General features: G+C 45.9%; 1 protein-coding gene across 2 annotated transcripts in view; it reads left to right on the forward strand.

Moving 5' to 3' along the window:
• The window catches only part of grhl2b (grainyhead-like transcription factor 2b), a 212,082-nt gene that overhangs the window by 183,568 nt on the left and 5,174 nt on the right, over positions 1 to 23,340 (forward strand). For both annotated transcript variants that reach the window (XM_068032382.1, XM_068032383.1), the window contains exons 9-13: positions 2,201 to 2,359; positions 5,692 to 5,779; positions 5,883 to 6,022; positions 9,731 to 9,768; positions 17,810 to 17,898. In XM_068032382.1, coding sequence (XP_067888483.1) covers positions 2,201 to 2,359; positions 5,692 to 5,779; positions 5,883 to 6,022; positions 9,731 to 9,768; positions 17,810 to 17,898 — 514 coding nt within the window. The remainder of the gene's footprint in view (positions 1 to 2,200; positions 2,360 to 5,691; positions 5,780 to 5,882; positions 6,023 to 9,730; positions 9,769 to 17,809; positions 17,899 to 23,340) is intronic.

The raw sequence follows: 23,340 nt of genomic DNA on the forward strand, positions 1-23,340 counted from the left end.
TCCACGTTTCAGTGATGGCCACAACATCGTAGTCCCAAGTGCCCATCCACGCCTTCAATTCACTCACCTTATTCCTGATGCTTCTTGCGTTGAAGTATACGCACTTTAACCCTTCTCCGTGCCCATCTGTCCTCTGTGACAGTGCTACCTTCCCCAATACCTCACTACACTCTTTGTCTTTCTGAGTGGACCCACTGGTCCCTGGATTACAAGTCCGGTTCCCATCCCCCTCCCAAACTAGTTTAAACCCTCCCGAACAGTACTAGCAAACCTCCCTCCCAGGATATTGGTGCCCCTCTGGTTCAGATGCAGCCCGTCCTGTTTGAACAGGTCCCATCTTCCCCAGAATGCAGTCCAATTATCCAAGAACTGGAAGCCCTCCCTCCTACACCATTCCTGCAGCCACGTGTTCAGCTGTGCTCTCTCCCTATTCCTAGCCTCACTATCACGTGGCGCCGGCAACAAACCAGAGATAACAACTCTGTCCGTCCGAGCTTTCAGCTTCCAGCCTAACTCCCTAAACTCACTTCTAACATCTGTGCCACCCTTCCTTCCTACGTCGTTGGTGCCAATGTGCACCACGACCTCTGGCTGCTCCCCCTCCCCTTTAAGGACCCTGAAGACGCGATCACAAACATCACGGACCCTGGCACCAGGGAGGCAACAAACCATCCGTGCGTCTCGCCTGCGCCCACAGAACCGCCTGTCCGTACTCCTCACCATCGAGTCCCCGATGACTAGTGCTCTCCCATTCTCCCTCCTTCCCTTCTGAGCCACAGTGCAGGACCCCGTGCCAGAGGCCCGGTCACTGCAGCCTGCCCCCGATAGGCCGTCCCCCCCAACAGTATCTAAAACTGTATACTTGTTGTTGAGGGGAACGACCACAGGAGATCCCTGCACTGACCTCTTCCCACCTCTAACTGTTACCCAGCTGCCTTTGATTTGTGGAGTAACGACCTCCGTGTAGCTTCTATCTATCAACCCCTCAGCTTCCCGAATGATCCTCAGTTCATCCAGCTCCAGCTCCAATTCCCTAACACGGTCTGATAGGAGCTGGAGACGGATGCACTTCCAGCAGGTGAAGTCGGCAGGGCCACCGGAGGTTTCCCTCACCTCGAACATTCTGCAGGAGGAGCACTGCACTCCCCTGGCTGCCATTTCTTTTATTCAATTACCCCTTAGTTAAGTACAACTATAGATATTAACAAAAACAGTAAATAGCTTACCTGCTCAGTCCTTTTTGGTTAGAGGAGGAGGGTAAAAAGGGTCTTATTATTAGGTTAGAGGAGGAGGATGGGTGGGAGACACTACATGTGTAGTGACTCGGGTTTACTCAGCTCCGCACCTTTAAGGAAAATACCTACCCAGGAGTCCTCGCTGCCGACCAGCTTCCGGTTCCTCCGGCGCCAAGGTAAGAGTATTGAGGATTATGAAACCAAGGTGCATAGATGGAGTTAAGAAATAGATCAGCCATAATCTAATTGAATGGCAGAACAGGTTCAAGGGGCTGAATGGCCAACTCCTATTCCTATGCTCCTAATGTGAAGGTGAAGAAGGAAATCCATGGTACATTTACAGTACAACTTTAGCACCCACTTTAACGTTACAGCATAAATGCACCTTAATTGGACATCACCCATTCCTTAGTTGGATCACAAGGTTCCACTAACCCATCAGCCCTTCCCCCTACCCGTGCTATTTTATGTGGTTGGGTACGTGGGTGAAGTCTCAACTGAAAGCTGAAGTTCCAATTTCAGCCTTGAGCGACATTCAGACTCCAATGCAAAATGTAACCCTTCATCTCGGGAGAGGAAAAGGCTGATGACTGTCAACACTGTCAGCTGGTCGTGAAGTTTTGCTTTGGTGGCTTAAGACTGTTCCTTCAGTTTAGCAGAGCGGGAAAGTGAGGGCCCGAAAAGGGATGAGACGAGGTGATAGCAAGAAATGCCTTTCCTTGTAATGTGAGATTACTTCATGGTGACCTCCAGTTCACAGCTGTGTTGCACCTGCACTATGGAACATGAAACCCCATTGTTATGTTTACTAAACAAGCAGGGCCCATCTTGCTCTTTTGATTTCATAATCCGTTAATGGGTGGCGTCTGTTGCCTAGGAACCCATTGAATATGTTGATGTCACTGTTTTGTCAATATTCACAGTTGCTGCTGATTTCTGTTCCTGATTTTTATTTTCTGTTCCAGATATTCATCACTGTGAACTGTCTTAGCACAGATTTCTCTTCACAAAAAGGGGTGAAAGGACTTCCGCTTATGATGCAGATTGATACCTACAGCTACAACAATCGCAGCAACAAACCTATCCATAGGGCCTACTGCCAGATCAAAGTATTCTGTGACAAGGTGTGGTGTACAAAGCATGCTGGGAGGTGCTGGGATTATTTTTTCTGTCTTTTTTTTAAAACTTCTCAAGTTCCCAAAACATTGTTTAGGAACAACAGGTTTATTATCGTTGGAGGGTTCTTGTGCAATCACATCAGGAGTTCCATTCTCAAAGGAAAAGAATGGCTTTATGATAATTGCCAAAATGAAATGTATAGGCATGCTGTATCTGTACCCTCTAATCCAACTGGCCAGGGAGCCATTGACATTTCTTAAACAAGTTTTCTGATTTGCTTTCTCAAACCAAAATCCCTTTCAATTGCTACATTTCTGCTACAGTATTGCACAGTAGATTGTGTGAGAGCACAAACAATTAAAGCTTTCACAATGAACCATATAGAAGAGTCAGCTAATGGATGAACTGGAGCTTTGGGGACCATGTTTTGTTAATGCTAAAACAATGTGTTGGCACCATCTTGTGTTGATTTTTCACAATTACACACAGCAGGTTCATTGATGAGATTCGAAAGTGAATTCATGCTCGAAGATCTGTTGTTTAGAATTTAAGGAGGTTGTTCCCATAATCCTGTTTCTGCGCTGTATGTTCTACATAACTACAACTTGTATTTATATAGCGCCTGGTTATATAACGTAATAAAATGTCCCAAGGCTCTTCACAGGAACATTATAAAACAAAATTTGACACCGATCCAAACAAGGAGATATTAAGGCAGATGACCAAAAGCTTGGTCAAAGAGGTAGATTTTAAGGCGCATCTTAAAGGAGGAAAATGTGGTAGAGAGGCGGAGAGGTTTACAGAGGGAATTCCAGAGCTTATGACCTAGGTAGCTGAAGGTGTGACCACTGATGTTGGAGTGATTAAAATTGGGAATGCGCAAGAAGCCAGAATTAGAGGAGCGCAGATATCTCAAACGATTGTGGAGTTGGAGGCGATTACAAAGATAGGGAGGGGCAAGGACAAGGAGGGATTTGAAAACAAGGATGATAATTTTAAAATTGATGTGTTGCTTAACCAGGAGCCAGTGTTGATCAGCGAGCACGGGGGTGATGGGTGAAAAGGATTTGGTGCAAGTTAGGACACAGGCAGTTGAGTTTTAGATAATGTCAAATTTACAAAGGGTCAAATGTGGGAGGCCGGCCAGGAGTGTGTTGGAATAGTCAAGTCTAGTCAAGGGGAAACAACGAGGTCTGGAGCGAGCGGCCGAGTTGGAGGAGAGCGAGTTGTCGAAGGGGGAGAGCGGCCAGTGGGGCGGGAGCTAGTAGCTGCATTCGGGTGAAATCAGTCCTGGTCAGTCATATAAACAAATCACAATAACGAATTGGCAGCACATTTTATACTCTGCCTGATTTTCGATGGGGGTGACAATTCGCTATCTTGAAATGGAAATTCAATCATAAAATTCCTTTTATATTTAATAGGATTACTGGAATATTAAATAGATCTGAGGATTACAGTTAGTATCCTATAACTATTACTGGGCTTCCATCCAATTTAATGTAAGGTTAGTTTGCTCGAATGATCTAGCCATAAGCATTTCCTGTGATAAATTGAGCAGCGCCATCTTTAATCCTGGCAGCTGCCTGAATGTCGCAGTTGTAGAGCCTGCATTTGTGCATGTGCAAGTACTGTGCCACCTAGTGGTTGTGTTGTCAGCAAACGCAGCCTTTGTTGAATTCTGATTTGAGTTCAAAGGCAGTTATTTGCACCTCTCCTCTGGCAGTCAGCTCCTGCATTCATGTCTAGATCATGGCTATGATAAAGTCTGCAGCCCAGTGTTCAGGTGGAAACTGAAATGACCATTAGATTAACCAATAAGCAACCAGGCTATTGGTGAGCAGATGTTGCTATTGATGACCTCTTCAATTTGATTTGGTGATGGGTCTGACAGGGTAATAATCAACCAGGTTAGATTTTTCTTGTGGATAGGACACATCTGGGCAACTTTAGACATTATCAAGCTGATGCCAGTGTCATAGCTACATTGGAATAGTTTTAAGTATTAAGGCAGCTAGATATGGTGCACAGGTCTTCAGTACTACAGCCTTTTATTATTCATTCATAGATTGTGGGCATCCCTGGCAAGGCCAACATTTATTGCTCATTCTTAATTGTCCCTGAGAAGGTAGTGGTGAGCCATTTTCTTGAAATCCTGCAGTCCGTGTGGTGCAGGTACTCCCAAGGTGATTGTACTTGTAGTGATTTGGTACAATTGAGTGGCTTGCTGGGTCATTTTGGAGGGCAGTTAAGATCAGCTACATTGGTGTGGGTCTGGCATGTCAGGGCCCATAGACAGGTAGGTTGGTGAGGTTGAGGCCAAGTTGCCTACTCTTTCATGTCTGACAGCTGTGCCCTTCAGCCTTTAAACAGTTCAATAAGTGATGGTGCATAATTGAAGTCCCTTGCCCTCATCTGTGCCCTTGTTTCCTTCAAATGGAATTCAGGGGGCAGGCACTAGATGGTAATGAGCAGGAGGTTTCCTTGGTCTTGTTTAATTTGTAGTCATGAAATTTCATGAGGTCCAGAATCAATGTTGAGAACCACTATATACCACTGTGCTCCCACATTTGGTGGGTTATTCCTGCCAGTGGACAGGATATACCCAGGGATGGTGATGGAGAAATCCAGAAGGTCATCTGATGGACAGGATTCTGTGAGTACAGCTATCATTGGATCTTGTTTATGGGACCACTCTTTAAACTTCAACACTGATCACCAGACGTTGATGAGGGATGATTTAGCAGTGTTGATTGCTTGATCCACGGTCAAGATTGTTGCTGATCGGTCCATCAAATATTTCTCTTATTATTCAGTTTCATAGTGATTGTTTTTCGAACATTTCCGAAGGCATTAACAGTGAACCACATATTGTGGGACTGGAGTTGCAAGGCAGATTCCTTCCTTGATGGAAATTATTGAACAAGTTGGGTTTTTCCTGACAGTATGGCAGCTTTTGTGGTTATTTTCCCTGGTATTAGCCACAACTATGACTTTTTTGTGACAACTTGCCATTGTGGGATATAAAATTATGATTATGGGTTGCTAGTACGATGCCACAATCATTACACTACTGTACATATTCATTTATTCCTTTTCATGTGCTCTCTCACATTCCCAACTTTCTCACATTCCCAACTTTCTCACATTCCCAACTTTTGCTGCAGTTACAAGGCTAAAGACAACCAGTTTTCAAAAGAGCAATATTAAAAGAATGTAATTTTTTTTAAAAAATCTCTCTACTTCATATCCAAATAGAACCCACTTTCTGATGCTCATAGGCTTACTGTTGCAGCCCACAACAATTTTTCTGTTAAATCCCTTTTCTTATATTCAGGGAGCTGAGAGGAAAATCCGAGATGAAGAGCGGAAACAGAACCGGAAGAAAGGAAAAGCCGTGGGAACGGTGAACCAAGTAAACCCTCGTAAGCAGATTTCAATAACAAATTCTATTTTTTAAAGTTCTGAGTATTAGCTCATGAATGAAATTCATTTAGGAAAATAATGTCTTTCCTCCTTGGCATTCAGCATCAGAAGGCAAATTAAGCAGTGCAGCCTTGCAGAAGAGAAGTGATGCTACTTTCTTCAAAACCATGACTGACCTGGATTCCCAGCCAGTTCTTTTCATACCAGACGTTCACTTTGGGAACCTGCAGAGGAGTGGGCAGGTAAAAACAATCCCCCTTCCATCTCTGGCAGGTTTTGAGCATCTTTATTTTACAGGTTCTAACAGTAATATTTGCATTTAGTTTCTGCATGTTTTTTTCTCCTGTTGTCATTCCCTCTCTCCTTGAGACATAGTTGGTTGACTGATGATGTCCAGAAATTGAACCTGGAACTGTTCTAATCTGTATGTCTTCATACCACACCATATGATGCGATGATGCATGTACCCACTGAGCATTTGGTTGGGAGAGGTGGAATGCCAAGTTAAGAATCAGCTTTTTTGTTATAGTTCCTTATCTTTTATCAGCCTTGTGGGCTTGTCCAATCTTTGCTTGTTGCTTAATGCTGTTAAAGGTGTGATGCTCCACAGGTACATTTCTCTTAGAATAACAAACACTTTCATCCTAAAGCCACCTTTTTTTGGAATGTATTGTAATTTTTGCAGGGATGGTGGTTGGTGGGTGGGGAGAGGAGGGCAGGTGGCTAGCGTTCAGTCCCGCTGTCTGCCCTGGGTGCTGTGATTGACAGGGTGACGGATGTAAATATCTAACAGCATTTCTTTTGGGTAGTTGACCGTCTATTTCAAAAACTTGAATGTTGTAGTGGATGGAGGTGGAAAAATATTGGCTTATAAATGCAGGTGCTAACAGGCCTACAAAGCCAGCTAGCAGGAAGTACGTGCACATTTCTGGCCAGCAATGCGCTGTTCACCATGCTGGGAAAGGAAAAAATAAACGGAGTGTCTCCTGACAGCGCAGAGCATGCGCAGAACGATCTCTGATGTCATCAGTGCATCCGAACATTTGCCAGCTTGCCAGGTCCTCACATACACACTGTGATGTCACCACATAATGACGTCAGACGTAATGACGTCCAAGTATAGCCTCACCCCTCGATTGCCGCTTCTGTTCCCTGCACTCTTCCTCAATCACTGCATTCAGTTTCCCGCTCACTTCCGTGATCACTGCTTCCCTTCATTGCTCCATCCAACCGCTGCTGATTTCTCATCACTCCATCCCGCCACTCCCGGCTGCTCACTGCTCCCGACTGCTTGCTGCTCCATCCCGCCACTCCCGGCTGCTCACTGCTCCCGACTGCTCGCTGCTCCATCCCGCCACTCCCGGCTGCTCACTGCTCCTGACTGCTCACTGCTCCCGACTGCTTGCTGCTCCATCCCGCCACTCCCGGCTGCTCACTGCTCCCGACTGCTCGCTGCTCCATCCCGCCACTCCCGGCTGCTCACTGCTCCTGACTGCTCGCTGCTCCTGACTGCTCGCTGCTCCATCCCGCCACTCCCGGCTGCTCACTGCTCCTGACTGCTCGCTGCTCCTGACTGCTCGCTGCTCCATCCCGCCACTCCCAGCTGCTCACTGCTCCTGACTGCTCGCTGCTCCATCTCACCAATCCCAGCTGCTCACTGATCCTGACTGCTCGCTGCTCCATTTCGCCACTCCCGGCTGCTCACTGCTCCCGACTGCTCACTGCTCCATCCCGCCACTCCCGGGTGCTCACTGATCCTGACTGCTCACTGCTCCTGACTGCTCGCTGCTCCATCCCGCCAATCCCAGCTGCTCACTGCTCATGACTGCTCGCTGCTCCATCTTGCCACTCCTGACTGCTTGCCGTACCCTCCCACCGCTCGCTCCCGCCTCACAGTCCAGAGAAGCGGCGGGGCAGGAAGTGGCAAAGTGGGAAGTGAGTGGCGAGCAGTCGGGAGTGGGAGAGAATGGCGGGATGGAGCAGCAAGCAGGCGGGCGTGGGAGTGAGCGGGTAACTGAATGCAGTGATTGAAGCAGCAATCGCGGGAGGGAGCAGGGAAGAGAAGTGGCGATTGAGGCAGCAATCGCAGGAGGAAGCAGGATACTGTTGGGGGGGGGGTGATGGAGGCGGAAATCACACCATTGAGGGTGAGGGAGTTTGAGTTTAATTTGTTTTTGTGTGTTAAATTGAGCAGCGCCATCTTTATTACTGACAGCTGCCTGAGACGTCGCAGACAGTGATGTTTCTGTCAATGAGGCTGCGTTTGCATGTGTGCCTGTACTGCGCCACCTAGTGGTTGTGTTGTCAGCAAACGCAGCCAAAAATAAATTGCTTTTACTTCTTGCATGAAACAGGTATTAGACCCTTAGCACTGCTTAAGTCCAAGATTGGTTTCGTGAGGCCTTCACTGGCTGCACTCAGGAAAACTAGCCCAAGGGATCATCTGCCAACTAAGAAGGGAAGTAACAACTGAACATGGAGTCAGAAAGGACAGGAATGTTTTTTCAGTCACATTGGAACCAATCGCTGTCGCTCCTACCCCATCATCCCTGGCCTCTTTCACCATCCCCACTTCGGTTTCCTCTGCCAACCCCCGATCCGCCTCCATGCTGCTCAGTCACTGACCTGAGTCCGAGCACAATTCCTAGACTCGCTTACCTAAGGGCCAATGTGGCCTGAGCAGTGGATCCAAATGCCATGTCAGCTCCATTATAATGATGCTCACTATCTGTGGAGCTACGGGCTGCACCATTCACATTCAGGTCAAATGTGTGCCTGCATTTCTGGCCCATTTTGTTTTGCACATTTTTTTTTTAAAAAGGGTGTACTGTACTCATATAAAAGTCTTTGGGAATATTTTCTTTATGAAGGGTGACAAGCCATGCTGTATTCTCAACCTGCCATCACATTTTGATATGATTTACCTCGACATTATACACTGATTTTTTTTTTATTTAATGCCAATAGGCTACCTTGAAAAGTTTTAAAGAAAAAGGTCTTTCGTCTAGAAATGAGTGTTTGTGATATGTATATAAGAATGCAAAACTTAATTGGATGACATTCCCCTGTACACAATTTAATGGAGGTTTTTTAAAAATTCATTCATGGGATGTGGGCATCACTGGCCTGGCCAGCATTTGTTGCCCATCCCTAATTGCCCTTCAGGAGGTGGTGGTGGGCCTCCTTCTTGAACCACTGCAGAACATGTGATGTAAGTACACCCACAGTGCTGTTAGGAAGGGAGTTCCAGGATTTTGACCCAGCGACAGTGAAGGAACGGTGATATAGTTCCAAGTCAGGATGGTGTGTGACTTGGACAGGAACTTGCAGGTGGTGGTGTTCCATTGCGCTTGCTGCCCTTGTCCTTATGGGTGGTAGAGGTTGTGGGTTTAGAAGATGCTGTTGTAGGAGGCATGGTGAGTTGCTGCAGTGCATCTTGTAAATGGTACACACTGCTGCCACTGTGCGTTGGTGGTGGAGGAAGTGAATTTTAAAGGTGGTTGATGGGGTGGCAGTCAAGTGGACTGCTTTGTCCTGGATGGTGTCTAGCTTCTTGAGTGTTGTCGGAGCTGCACCCATCCAGGCAAGTGGAGAGTATTCCATCACACCCCTGACTTGTGCCTTGTAGATGGTGGACAGGCTTTGGGGAGTCAAGAGATGAGTTACTCGCCGCAGGATTCCCAGCCTTTGACCTGTGTTAACCCATTTAAGCTAAGTGCAAACAGTAACTTGTATGCTCAAATGTTGGAAAGTAAAATGCTGCTGAGATGAACCGCAAACTAGTCCCATCAAATTTTTCAAGTGTGCAGGAAAAGACGGAACTGGAAATTATCAATGGTGAGGAAATTTCAAACTGATTTATATAATTTTTATTCTTCTTTCCCACTCTAGCACAATGTACAACATTTCTTTGTGTTAAGTTTCTGAAGATATGTTCTTGCATTTTATAGATGTACAGTGTCAGCACAGACGACATGGAGAGGGAAGGGTGAGCATTCCATTTGTCTTTGTGCATATTTATCTGGGTCAAAGGTGATGGTGCTGAGGAGTATAATATTTCAAGTTGAATTCCATTTGCCACTTTTCTGCCTCCCTTACCAGCCCGTTAATATCTTCCTGCAGCCTACAGCTATCCTCCTTGCTATCTACCACACGGCCAATTTTTGTGTCGTCTGCAAACTTCTTGATCATGCCCCCTACATATACATCCAATTCGTTAATATATACCACAAAAAAAAGGGGACCCAGTACTGAGCCCTGCGGAACACCACTGGAAACAGCCCTCCGGTCGCAAAAGCACGCGTCAACAATTACTCTTTGTTTCCTGCCACTGTGTCAATTTTGTATCCAGCTTGCTACATTTCCCTGGATCCCATGGACTTTTATTTTTTTTAACCAGTCTGCCATGTGGGACCTTGTCAAAAGACTTGCTAAAATTCATGTAGACCACATCAACTGCACTACCCTCATCTATCTTCCTTGTTACTGCTTCAAAGAATTCGATCAGGTTGGTCAAACAAGATCTTCCCTTATGGTGGCACAGTGGCGTAGTGGTTAGCACCGCAGCCTCACAGCTCTAGCAACCTGGGTTCGGTTCTGGGTACTGCCTGTGCGGTGTTTGCAAGTTCTCCCTGTGACCGCGTGGGTTTCCTCCGGGTGCTCCGGTTTCCTCCTGTGTGCCAAATACTTGCAGGTTGATAGGTAAATTGACCATTGTAAGTTGCCCCTAGTGTAGGGTAGGTGGTAGAAGAATTGAGGGAAGGTGGGGATGTGAGAGGGAAAATGGGATTAATGTAGGATTAGTGTAAATGGGTGGTTGATGGTCGGCGTGGACTCTGGGCCGAAGGGCCTGTTTCGGTGCTGTATCTCTCTATGACTCTAAATCCCTGCTGACTATCCTTGATTAACCTGTGCCTTTCTAAGTCACAGTTTATCCTGTCTCTCAGAAAAGATTCCAATAATTTGCCCACTACAGACTGACTGCCCTGTAATTATTCGGTCTATCCCTTGCTCCTTTTTTAAACAAAGGTACAACGTTAGCAGTTCTCCAATCCTCCGGCACCACGCCTGTATCCAGCGAGGACTGGAAAATGATGGACAGGCCCGCCGCTATTTCCACCCTGGCTTCTTTTAACAGCCTGGGGTACATTTCATCCTACCCTGATTATTTATCCACTTTCAAGGATGCTAATCCCATTAATACTTTCTTTTTCCCTATGTTTATCACATCCAATACTTGACACTCCTCCTCCTTAACTACAATATCTGTATCTTCCCCCTCTTCTGTGAAGACAGATGCAAAGTATTCATTAAGAGCCATACCCACATCTTCTGCCCCTACACATAGGTTACCTTTTTGTTTTTTTATGGTCCCTTCTCTCTCCTTAGTTATCCTCTTACTCTTAATGTATTGATAAAATATCTTTGGATTCACCTTGATTTTTCTTGCCAATATTCTTTCATGCCCTCTCTTAGCTTTCCTAATTTCCTTCGGCCTGGGCCATTACAGTGACCAAAGATTACGAGATTCCAGAATCTAACAGTATCTTTAGGAATGACATTCACAAATCTGCACATTTCACTACCAGTAGTCTTGTTTATGACCGATCAGAATGATTGAACAGAATTTTCTCAGCCTGGTGGAGGTGGGTTCCAGACCATGTGGGGTGGGAAAGTCCGGAAAATGATGTCGGGTTGGGATCCCGACATGATCCCGCCCTCTTCCAGCTTTTCCCCGGGGCAGGCTGCGGGCCCAGCGGGGAACCCCCAGGTGTCTGGCAGGGAAGCAATTGAAGTGATTAAAAAGGCAATGAAGAGCCTTTTTAACTATGAATTCCTTCTTTCCCAAAAGTGCACAGCTTCCATGCTTGTTTACCCCTCGCAAGGGTCACCGAGATGAGTGCACAGCAGGAAGAGCTTCTTCAATGAAATTGACAAGCTGGGAAGGTTTTGCTCAGTAACAGTGTAAGTCTCCAACCATGGCCATTGAGAGGCTGCTATTCAAAGCACTTCTTCTCTCTGTGAGTGCTTTCACTGGTTGACAAGCGAGTGCCAACATCTCGGAAGGCATTTCGCCTGTCTGGCATTTTACTCACCTTCAGCTGTAGTTCCCTGCTGCTTTCCTTCACCATGGCATGGGAGCAGCTTTTCAGCTGCGCCTTCCACCTCTGCTGAGGGGCAAGAGCAGAAGCCACACCACCACCATCAGCTCCAGCAACACCAGCTGCTTTCTCCTCAACTGCATGCACCTCCACAGGACAGAGGGGATGGACACCAAGATCCAGCTGGAAGAAGGTGGGACCCCAACACAGGGTCTACAGGCAGATGATCAGCTCCCTCGACATGTCTGAGCATGTGCCTCCGGAAGCTCAGGCTCTCGCAGTGGGTCACTACTGACATCTGCAGCCTCCTGCAGCAAGACTTCCTTCCCAGTGGAGCACGCATTGCCAATGGCCAACAAGGTATCTGTCACTGGAAGGGCCCCCTTGTTTCTGCCTCTTAGCAGGTAGTGTGTTCTCTTCTCCTGCAAGGAGAGAAAGCGGAGAGGTGTGAATGTTGATAATGGCTTGTGTGGAGAGGAGGGAAGGACAACATTTGTGGAAGGTAACTTTGAGGCATGGGCATGAGAGGCCAATAGGATGAGGGTGAGGGTGAGTGTGAGTGTTAGCTGTTCAGATGGGGTTGTGAGGAGATGCCTGGAGAAAGAGGAATGAGTGGAGCTGAAAGGTGTGTTGTCCTGAGGAATGCTATGCAGGAGAATGCTGGGCACGGCAGAGTATCAGGCCTGGCATCTGAAAGTGTTATGGCACTCACTTGTCATGCCCTGCTGAGGTCCTTGATCCTATTGATGCACTGTCTTCAGGTTTTAAGGAACACATTTCTGCTGCTTATTTCCTTGGCCACTTCCATACACACCTGCTTGGTTAAAGAATCTGTCCTCTTCCTCCTGTCCTTAAGGGAGCTCATCTCGCTGCAGCCCCTCAGCTCCCCCAGCAGGACCTCCAGGTAAGAGTGGAAGACCCAGGGCGCAGACTTCGCAGGTCTCCACACCATTCCTGTGGTTGCTGCAGCCTCAAAAATCTAAGTGTTGGTGAGTCCTTGTAACCCATGTCATGGTACCTTTTAACTAGAAATCCTTCCTTTGACAGAATAGACGCTTTATCCCGCCCACCCTCCCTAATTGGTCGGGGAGCCTGGAGGCAGATGATAATTAGTTTGCTCTGGGCAAGAGCAATAACAGGGCCCACAAATGAGTCATCCGGGTAATTAATTTTTTTTAACACAGTATGTTGATTTTGACTCTCCATCAACTGCTTCTCGGCAACTCCCAACTCCACCTCCTTCCCCAGAAAGTTCAATTCCAATCATTTGGATTGGTTTGGTCTATCCTTTGAACAGTACTAGAGAATGGCAGCATGATACTGTAGGCCTGACTAAGTGGTAGGAGTTGAGCATTAATGGACTAAACCAGTGAGGCAGCATATTGTATATCCTATTTTAATTTAGGCGACTAACTACAGAATTGTCTCTTCACTCTCCTTTCCTTAAGCTGCTGACTCTTGCTATGGCTGGCTCTGCTGTTCGGAAGGGCGGGAAAAAGAGCGGAAGGGCTATAGTCATAGGGGATTCGATTGTAAGGGGAGTAGATAGGCGGTTCTGTGGTCGAAAACGAGACTCCCGAATGATATGTTGCCTCCCAGGTGCACGGGTCAGGGATGTCTCAGATCGGCTGCAGAACATTCTGAAAGGGGAGGGTGAACAGCCAGTTGTCGTTGTGCACATAGGCACCAATGATATAGGTAAAAAAACGGGATGAGGTCCTACAAGCAGAATTTAGGGAGTTAGGAGCCAAGTTAAAAAGTAGGACCTCAGAGGTAGTAATCTCAGGCTTGCTACCAGTGCCACGTGATAGTCAGAGTAGAAATGAAAGAATAGTCAGGATGAATGCGTGGCTTGAGAGATGGTGTAGGAGGGAGGGGTTCAGATTTTTGGGACATTGGGACCGGTTCTGGGGGAGGTGGGACTATTACAAATTGGACGGTCTACACCTGGGCTGGACTGGAACCAATGTCCTTGGGGGTGCTTTTGCTAACGCTGTTGGGGAGGGTTTAAACTAATGTGGCAGGGGGATGGGAACCAAATGAGGAGGTCAGTGGTCATTAAGGAGGTAGTAACTAAAGCCTGTAAGGAACCAGATAATTAAGTCAGCGTGACTAAGGGAAAGAGTAGGCAGGGAGCAGATGATGAACGCAAAGGGACTGGTGGTCTGAGGTGCATTTGTTTTAATGCAAGAAGTGTAGTCGGTAAGGCAGATGAACTTAGGGCTTGGATTAGTACCTGGGAGTATGATGTTATTGCTATTACTGAGACTTGGTTGAGGGAAGGGCATGATTGGCAACTAAATATCCCAGGATATCAATGCTTCAGGCGGGATAGAGAGGGAGGTAAAAGGGGTGGAGGAGTTGTATTACTGGTCAAAGAGGATATCACAGCTGTGCTGAAGGAGGGCACTATGGAGGACTTGAGCAGTTAGGCAATATGGGCAGAACTCAGAAATAGGAAGGGTGCGGTAACAATGTTGGGGCTGTACTACAGGCCTCCCAACAGCGAGCGTGAAATAGAGGTACAAATATGTAAACAGATTATGGAAAGATGTAGGAGCAACAGGGTGGTGGTGATAGGAGATTTTAATTTTCCCAACATTGACTGGGATTCACTTAGTGTTAGAGGTCTAGATGGAGCAGAATTTGTAAGGAGCATCCAGGAGGGTTTTCTAGAGCAGTATGTAAATAGTCCAACTCGGGAAGGGGCCATACTGGACCTGGTGTTGGGGAATGAGCCCGGCCAGGTGGTTGAAGTTTCAGTCGGGGACTACTTTGGGAATAGTGATCACAATTCTGTAAGTTTTAGAATACTCATGGACAAAGACGAGAGTGGTCCTAAAGGAAGAGTGCTAAATTGGGGGAAGGCCAACTATACCAAAATTCGGCAGGAGCTGGGGAATGTAGATTGGGAGCAGCTGTTTGAAGGTAAATCCACATTTGATATGTGGGAGGCTTTTGAAGAGAGGTTGATTAGCGTGCAGCAGAGACATGTTCCTGTGAAAATGAGGGATAGAAATGGCAAGATTAGGGAACCATGGATGACAGGTGAAATTGTGAGACTAGCTAAGAGGAAAAAGGAAGCATACATAAGGTCTAGGTGGCTGAAGAAAGACGAAGCTTTGAAAGAATATCGGGAATGTGGGACCAATCTGAAATGAGGAATTAAGAGGGCTAAAAGGGGTCATGAAATATCTTTAGCAAACAGGGTTAAGGAAAATCCCAAAGCCTTTTATTCATATATAAGGAGCAAGAGGGTAACTAGAGAAAGGATTGGCCCACTCAAGGACAAAGGAGGAAAGTTATGCGTGGAGTCAGAGAAAATGGGTGAGATTCTAAACGAGTACTTTGCATCGGTATTCACCGAGGAGAGGAACATGACGGATGTTGAGGTTAGGGACAGATGTTTGATTACTCTAGGTCAAGTCGGCATAACGAGGGAGGAAGTGTTGGGTATTCTAAAAGGCATTAAGGTGGACAAGTCCCCAGGTCCGGATGGGATCTATCCCAGGTTACTGAGGGAAGCGAGAGAGGAAATAGCTGGGGCCTTAACAGATATCTTTGCAGCATCCTTAAACACGGGTGAGGTCCCGGAGGATTGGAGAATTGCAAATGTTGTCCCCTTGTTTAAGAAGGGTAAATCCAGGTAATTATTGACCGGTGAGCCTGACGTCAGTGGTAGGGAAGCTGCTGGAGAAGATACTGAGGGATAGGATCTATTCCCATTTGGAAGAAAATGGGCTTATCAGTGATAGGCAACATGGTTTTGTGCAGGGAAGGTCATGTCTTACCAACTTAATAGAATTCTTTGAGGAAGTGACAAAGTTGATTGATGAGGGAAGGGCTGTAGATGTCATATACATGGACTTCAGTAAGGCGTTTGATAAGGTTCCCCATGGTAGGCTGATGGAGAAAGTGAAGTCGCATGGGGTCCAGGGTGTACTAGCTAGATGGATAAAGAACTGGCTGGGCAACAGGAGACAGAGAGCAGCAGTGGGAAGGGAGTTTCTCAAAATGGAGACGTGTGACCAGTGGTGTTCCACAGGGATCTGTGCTGGGACCACTGTTGTTTGTGATATACATTAATGATTTGGAGGAAAGTGTAGGTGGACTGATTAGCAAATTTGCAGACGACACTAAGATTGGTGGAGTAGCAGATAGTGAAGGGGACTGTCAGAGAATACAGCAGAATATAGATAGATTGGAGAGTTGGGCAGAGAAATGGCAGATGGAGTTCAATCAGGGCAAATGCGAGGTGATGCATTTTGGAAGATCCAATTCAAGAGTGAACTATACAGTAAATGGAAAAGTCCTGGGGAAAATTGATGTACAGAGAGATTTGGGTGTTCAGGTCCATTGTTCCCTGAAGGTGGCAACGCAGGTCAGTAGAGTGGTCAAGAAGGCATACGGCATGCTTTCCTTCATCGGACGGGGTATTGAGTACAAGGGTTGGCAGGTCATGTTACAGTTGTATAGGACTTTGGTTCGGCCACATTTGGAATACTGCGTGCAGTTCTGGTCGCCACATTACCAAAAGGATGTAGATGCTTTGGAGAGGGTGCAGAGGAGGTTCACCAGGATGTTGCCTGGTTTGGAGGGTGCTGGCTATGAAGAGAGGTTGAGTAGATTAGGATTATTTTCATTAGAAAGGCGGAGGTTGAGGGGGGACCTGATTGAGGTGTACAAAATCATGAGAGGTATAGACAGGGTGGATAGCAAGAAGTTTTTTCCCAGAGTGGGGGATTCAATTACTATGGGTCACGAGTTCAAAGTGAGAGGGGAAAAGTTTAGGGGGGATATGCGTGGAAAGTTCTTTACGCAGAGGGTGGTGGGTGCCTGGAATGCGTTGCCAGCGGAGGTGGTAGACGCGGGCACGATAGCGTCTTTTAAGATGTATCTAGACAGATACATGAATGGGCAGGAAGCAAAGAGAACAGACCCTTAGAAAATAGGCGACAGGTTTAGATAGAGGATCTGGATCGGCGCAGGCTTGGAGAGCCGAAGGGCCTGTTCCTGTGCTGTAATTTTCTTTGTTCTTTGGTACCTCGTGTGCCAGCAAACCTCCAACTCCTCAACAGCGTTGATCATTCCTTTTGTGCGGGTCTAGGCAGTGAATGTCAGTAGATCTTTCAAGGTGTCTCGTGGGAGGATCAACACCGAGCTCAATCCTCTCTTCACCTGGTTCTCACAAAAGTTAATTTTCCCCCCAAAAAGGGAAGGAGACAGTGGGCAATGGTTGTGCGATACAGACCAAGCTAGTCATGTATAGTCCCTTTCAGCTAAAATCCATTAACTTTGCCCAGTCCTTGGTCTTCTCTGGTCTGTGTAGCATTACCACACTATACCATACTGCCCTTTGAGCAATCATGGTTGCCCTTTTATTTTAAATATATAATTAGTTGATCAACACGAGGGGAAGGTGGTTTACAAACAGAAGAAGTGCTTCAAATTGGCCCAGATTTGCAACTGTTCTACGCACAAGGGTTTTTTGACGAGTTACTTCAGATCCTGTCAATAGCTTTTCACCATAACCATAAGGTGCATTCAGAAACTTGGTGATTAAATACATCTTCAACTTCGATTATAAAGCAACTAATATAGACACTCAGTTTGCATTGAAAACAATGGAATCCTTTTTCTTCACTGAGAGATCAACGCATGAAATGAACACCAGATAGAGTATTGAAGGCAAACTTACTGGAATTATTTAAGAACCAATTGGATATTGCTTGGGGGTGGTGGCGGTGGGGGAGCTTCAGAGCTATGCTGGATAGAGGAAATAAGCTAGACCAAATGATTTTCCATATTAATGATTATCTTGTGAAAAGGCAAAAAATTCTGTGCAAGAAAATGAAATCTTTAATTGAGTCTAACTGAAATTTGTTCAATTTTGGACTTGAAATTCTAACAAGTGAGTTTTTGTTTTAGTGTCCTTGTGAAAAGGATGTTCCGATCATTCGATGATGAGTATCCCCCAACAGCTACCAAACAGATAAAAGAGGACGTGCATAAAAAAGGTACTTTCCCAAACTTCTTCATTAATTTATTTAGAGATTGAAATGGTGCTTTGCGGATCTTGTGTCCAGGTTTCCTACAGAAATTGGCCAAAATATCATTTTAGGGCAATTGCAGTCTTGTGACCTATTGAACTGTATTTAACCGGGGAATTAAGTTGCCAAACTGCATTGTTTTTTTGCTAAGGGGTAATGTACATCTATGACATCCAGACCAGTTTGTTGTGAACTTTAACATGGCCACTTGAGAAATTTAAACTCATTTTTACACTTTTTGGGGGTTCTCCCGATCATCCACCACAACCTTTAGTAAAGATCTGCAGAAGACCGGCAACCATAATGGTGTAACCGTAACCATCGACAGACAAGAGTCAGTTTTGAATTGAGGTGATCTGATAGTTTAACATTGTCAGTAACCTGCCCCATCCTAAAGGCAGATTCTTGTTCATTTTCCTGAAATGTTTCTCAGCCAATAAGCAGTTTTCCAATGAGCTCACTGCAAGCCAGTTCAGTTCCAGAGCCATCAATGTTTGGTGCAGAGTTGTGCTCTCAAAATTGTCAATACAAGAATTGGAAAGAATGATGCATTTATACCATCATGATGTTTATTTTTCTTTAAATGGGAGAGATATCAGATATATATATCAAACAAGTTGTTTTAAGCACTTATTTTCCAACAAATTTATCAACGGGTAATTTATTTAGGTAAGAAAAGGATCAATCTTATTTTCAAGATGCTATTGTGCAGCAGGCAATCGCACAGGGACAGATCGTACTAATGTGTTTCATGTCTTGAAAATTCGCACTTCAAAGTCTTGGGGAAGCGACAGTTAGGTAGGAATAGTGAAAATGAAGGAGGGGTTAAAAGGTGGGGGAGCTCAGTTGCAGGAGAGGAGGGAAATGGAGAGTGTGAAGGAAAGAGGAAAGACAATGAGACTGACAGCTATGGGAAAAGAGGTAAGGCATATTGGGGATAGAAATAGGAGAGATCTGCAGGGATCATGAGGACTGTTGTGCTCTCATTGGCCTTCTGGCTTGTTGCCCAGAGTAGCCAAAGGAGGGAGCAGGACCGAAACATATGTCGTATTGTACTTCAATGGCCACAGCCTCTCCAGCATTCTTCCCCTTCAGAGGTAGGAACAAATTTGTTGTACAGAATAACAGATGAATTATTTTGAACTAGACCTTGCGCATTCTGCTGCATGTGCCTCTGTGATGGTCTGTTTTCACTCCTCATTGTTCCTTCTCTGTTATCTAAGGCCCTGATCTTGCTCCTAAGTCTTTTTAAGATGTTGCCTTTTGAACTGGAAACAAATGTGGTACAAAGGATGGTGGTGTGGTTGCAAGTGACTCATCTTGGATTTTTGGAGCATGGCCAAGACCTTGGAGGAGATGTTTAATTTTGAGGTAGTCCGATACCTAATTGGAGTTGTAATTTGGTGCAAGTTGTTAGAAGGGAATAAACTGTCCTCTGTCAAGGAGCTGACTTAGTTTGCAATGCCTTTCTCTGGCCACGTTCAGGAAGAACATAAGAACATAAGAAATAGGAGCAGAAGTAGGCCATTCAGCCCCTCAAGCCTGCCCCGCCATTCAATAAGATCTTGGCTGATCTGTCCCAGTCCTCAACTCCTCTTTCGGGCCTGCTCCGTCTAACCCTCGACTCCCCAAGATTTCAAAAATCTATCTACCTCCTCCTTAAATACTTTGTGATCTAGCCTCCACAACTCTCTGAGGTAGAGAATTCCAGAGATTCACCACCCTCTGAGAGAAGAAATTCCTTTGCATCTCAGTTTTAAATGTGTGTCCCCTTATTCTGTAACTGTGTCCCCTAGTTCGAGATTCCCCCACTAGTGGAAACATATTATCAACATCTACCCTGGCAAGCCCCCTTAAAATCTTATATGTTTCTGTAAGATCACCTCTCATTCTTCTAAACTCCAATGACTAAAGGCCTAACCTGTTTAGCCGTTCTTGACCAGACAGCCCCTTCATCCCAGGAATCAGCCTAGTGAACCTTTTCTGAACTGCTTCCAATGTTAGTATATCCTTCTTTAAATACGGGGACCAATACTGTCCGCAGTATTCCAGGTGCGGCCTCACCAACACCCTGTACAGTTGTAACAAAACTTCCCTATTTTTAAACTCTAACCTCCTAGCAATAGAGGCCAAAATTCCATTTGCCTTCCTAATTACTTGCTGCACCTGCATGCTAACCTTTTCTGTTTCATGTACAAGAACACCCAGATCCCTCTGTACTGCAGTATTTTGTAGTCTTTCTCCATCTAAATAATAATCTGCCTTTTTATTCTTCCTACCAAAGTGGATGACCTCACACTTTCCCACATTGAACACCATCTGCCAAGTTTTTGCCCACTCACTTAACCTATCTATATCCCTTTGCAGATTCTTTGTGTCCTCATCACAACATGCCTTCCCACCTATTTTTGTATCGTCAGCAAATTTGGATACACTAAATTCTGTCCCTTCCTCTAAGTCATTAATATAGATAGTAAATAGTTGAGGCCCTAGGACCGATCCTTGTGGCACCCCACTAGTTATGGCTTTCCAACCTGAAAAAGACCCATTGATCCCGACCCTCTGCCTTCTCTGTGTGTTAGCCAATCCTCAATCCATTGCCAACACATTACCCCCAATACCCTGAGCTCTTATTTTGTGCAATAACCTTTTATGCGGCACCTTATCGAACGCCTTCTGAAAATCCAAATACACAACATCCACTGGTTCCCCTTTATCCACTCTAGTCTTGTAAGGGGGTGGGACCCAAAGTAGTAGAGATTGAAATTGCTGAGGCAAATGTAGAGGTTAAAGCAAGCATCCAGTAGACCGGCCGGGCAGGGCAGGAAGCGTGGAAGGTCTGGTAGGCTAAACTGCGTTTACTTTAATGCAAGAAGCCTTACAGGTAAGGCGGATGGACTCAGAGCATGGATCGGTACATGGGATTGTGATATTATAGCTATTACGGAAACGTGGTTGAGGGATGGGCAGGATGACAGCTCAATGTTCCGGGGTACCAATGCTTCCGGTGTGACAGAGGTGGAGGTAAGAGAGGAGGTGGAGGTAAGAGAGGAGGGGGAGTTGCACTATTGATTAGGGAGGACATCACGGCAGTACTTAGAGAGGATATCCCGGGGGGATCGTCCAGCGAGGCCATATGGGTAGAACTTAGAAATAAGAAAGGGGTGATCACTTTGATGGGATTATACTATAGGCCCCCCAATAGTCAGAGGGAATTGGAGGAGCATATATATAGGGAAATCACAGATAGGTGTAGGAATTATAGGGTTGATTTTAACTTCCCTAATATTGACTGGGACTGCCTTAGTGCTAAGGGATCAGATGGGGAATAATTTAAGTGTGTCCAGGATAGTTTTCTGAAGCAGTATGTGGATGGCCCTACTAGAGAAGGGGCTACACTCGACCTCCTCTTAGGAAATGAGGCGGGGCAGGTGGTTGATGTGTCAGTGGGGGAGCACTTTGGGACCAGTGACCATAACTCTATTAGCTTCATGATAGTTATGGAAAAGGTTAGGACTGGTCCTCAGGTTGAAGTCCTAAATTGGGGGAAGGAACTCTCAAAAGTTGAATGGGTGGGGCTGTTTACAGGTAAAGGGACGTCTGGCAAGTGGGAGGCTTTTAAAAGTGAGATAGGAAGCGTTCAGGGCCGGCATGTTCCTGTTAAATGGAAGGGCAAGGCTGGTAAGTTTAGGGAACCTTGGTTGATGAGGGATATTGAGGGTCTGGTCAGGACAAAGAAGGAGGCATATGTCAGGTATAGGCAGCTGGGATCGAGCGAGTCCCTCGAGGAGTATAGGGGATGTAAGAGTACACTTAAGAAGGAAATTAGGAGGGCAAAAAGGGGCCATGAGATTTCCCTGGCAGATAAGATAAAGGAGAATCCTAAAAGATTCTATAAGTATATTAAGAGTAAAAGGGTGGCTAGGGAGAAAGTAGGTCCCCTTAAGGATCAGTGTGGCAATCTATGTGTGGAGCCACAGGAAATAGGTGAGGTCTTAAATGAATACTTCTCGTCTGTATTTACCGTGGAGAATGTCATGGAAGCTAGTGAGTTCAAGGGAGGGAACAGCGATATCCTGGAGCATATCAACATTACAAAGGAAGCGGTGTTGGAGGTTTTGAAGCGCATTAAGGTGGATAAATCCCAGGGCCTGACCAGGTGTATCCTAGGATGCTATGGGAAGCAAGGGAGGAGATTGCTGGGGCCCTGGCAGAGATTTTTGTATCATCGTTAGCCACAGGTGAAGTACCAGAAGACTGGAGGATAGCTAATGTTGTGCCTTTATTTAAGAAGGGCAGCAGGGATAAACCAGGGAACTACAGGGCGGTGAGCCTTACATCAGTGGTGGGAAAGTTATTGGAAGGGATTCTGAGAGACAGGATTTATATGCATTTGGAAAGGCAAGGTCTGATTAGGGATAGTCAGCATGGCTTTGTCCGTGGGAAATCATGTCTCACGAATTTGATTGAGTTTTTCGAGGAGGTGACCAAGAGGATTGACGAGGGCAGGGTAATGGACGTTGTCTACATGGACTTTAGCAAGGCCTTTGACAAGGTCCCACATGGTAGGCTGGTCCAGAAGGTTCGAACACATGGGATCCAGGATGAGCTAGCAAATTGGATACAAAATTGGCTTGGTGATAGGAGGCAGAGGGTGGTAGTGGAGGGTTGTTTTTCAGAGTGGAGGCCGGTGACCAGTGGTGTGCCGCAGGGATCGGTGCTGGGCCCTCTGTTGTTTGTCATATATATTAATGACTTGAATGTGAATGTAGGGGGCATGATTAGTAATTTTGCAGATGACACCAAAATTGGTGGTATAGTGGACAGTGAAGAAGGTTGTCTAAGGTTACAACAGGATATAGATAAACTGGGAAAGTGGGCAAGGGATTGGCAAATGGAATTTAATGCAGACAAGTGCGAAGTGATGCATTTTGGGAAGTTAAACCAAGGCAGGATATATACAGTGAATGGCAGGGCCCTGGGGAGTGTTGTTGAGCAGCGAGACCTTGGGGTACAAGTACATAGTTCCTTGAAAGTGGCAACACAGGTAGACAGGGTGGTGAAGAAGGTGTATGGCATGCTTGCCTTCATCGGCCGAGGCATTGAGTACAAGAGTTGGGACGTCATGTTACAGTTGTACATAACGTTGGTTAGGCCGCATTTGGAGTACTGTGTGCAGTTCTGGTCGCCGCACAACAGGAAAGATGTGATTAAGCTAGAGAGGGTGCACAAAAGATTCATAAGGATTTTGCCTGGTTTGGAGGGCTTGAGTTATAAAGAGAGATTGGATAGGCTGGGTCCGTTTTCCCTGGAGCGAAGGAGACTGAGAAGGGACATGATAGAGGTATATAAAATTATGAGAGGCATAGATAGGGTAGATAGCCAGAGTCTGTTTCCCATTATAGGGGT

Source organism: Heterodontus francisci, chromosome 5 (assembly GCF_036365525.1).
Source record: "Heterodontus francisci isolate sHetFra1 chromosome 5, sHetFra1.hap1, whole genome shotgun sequence".
Taxonomy (NCBI): Eukaryota; Metazoa; Chordata; class Chondrichthyes; order Heterodontiformes; family Heterodontidae; genus Heterodontus; species Heterodontus francisci.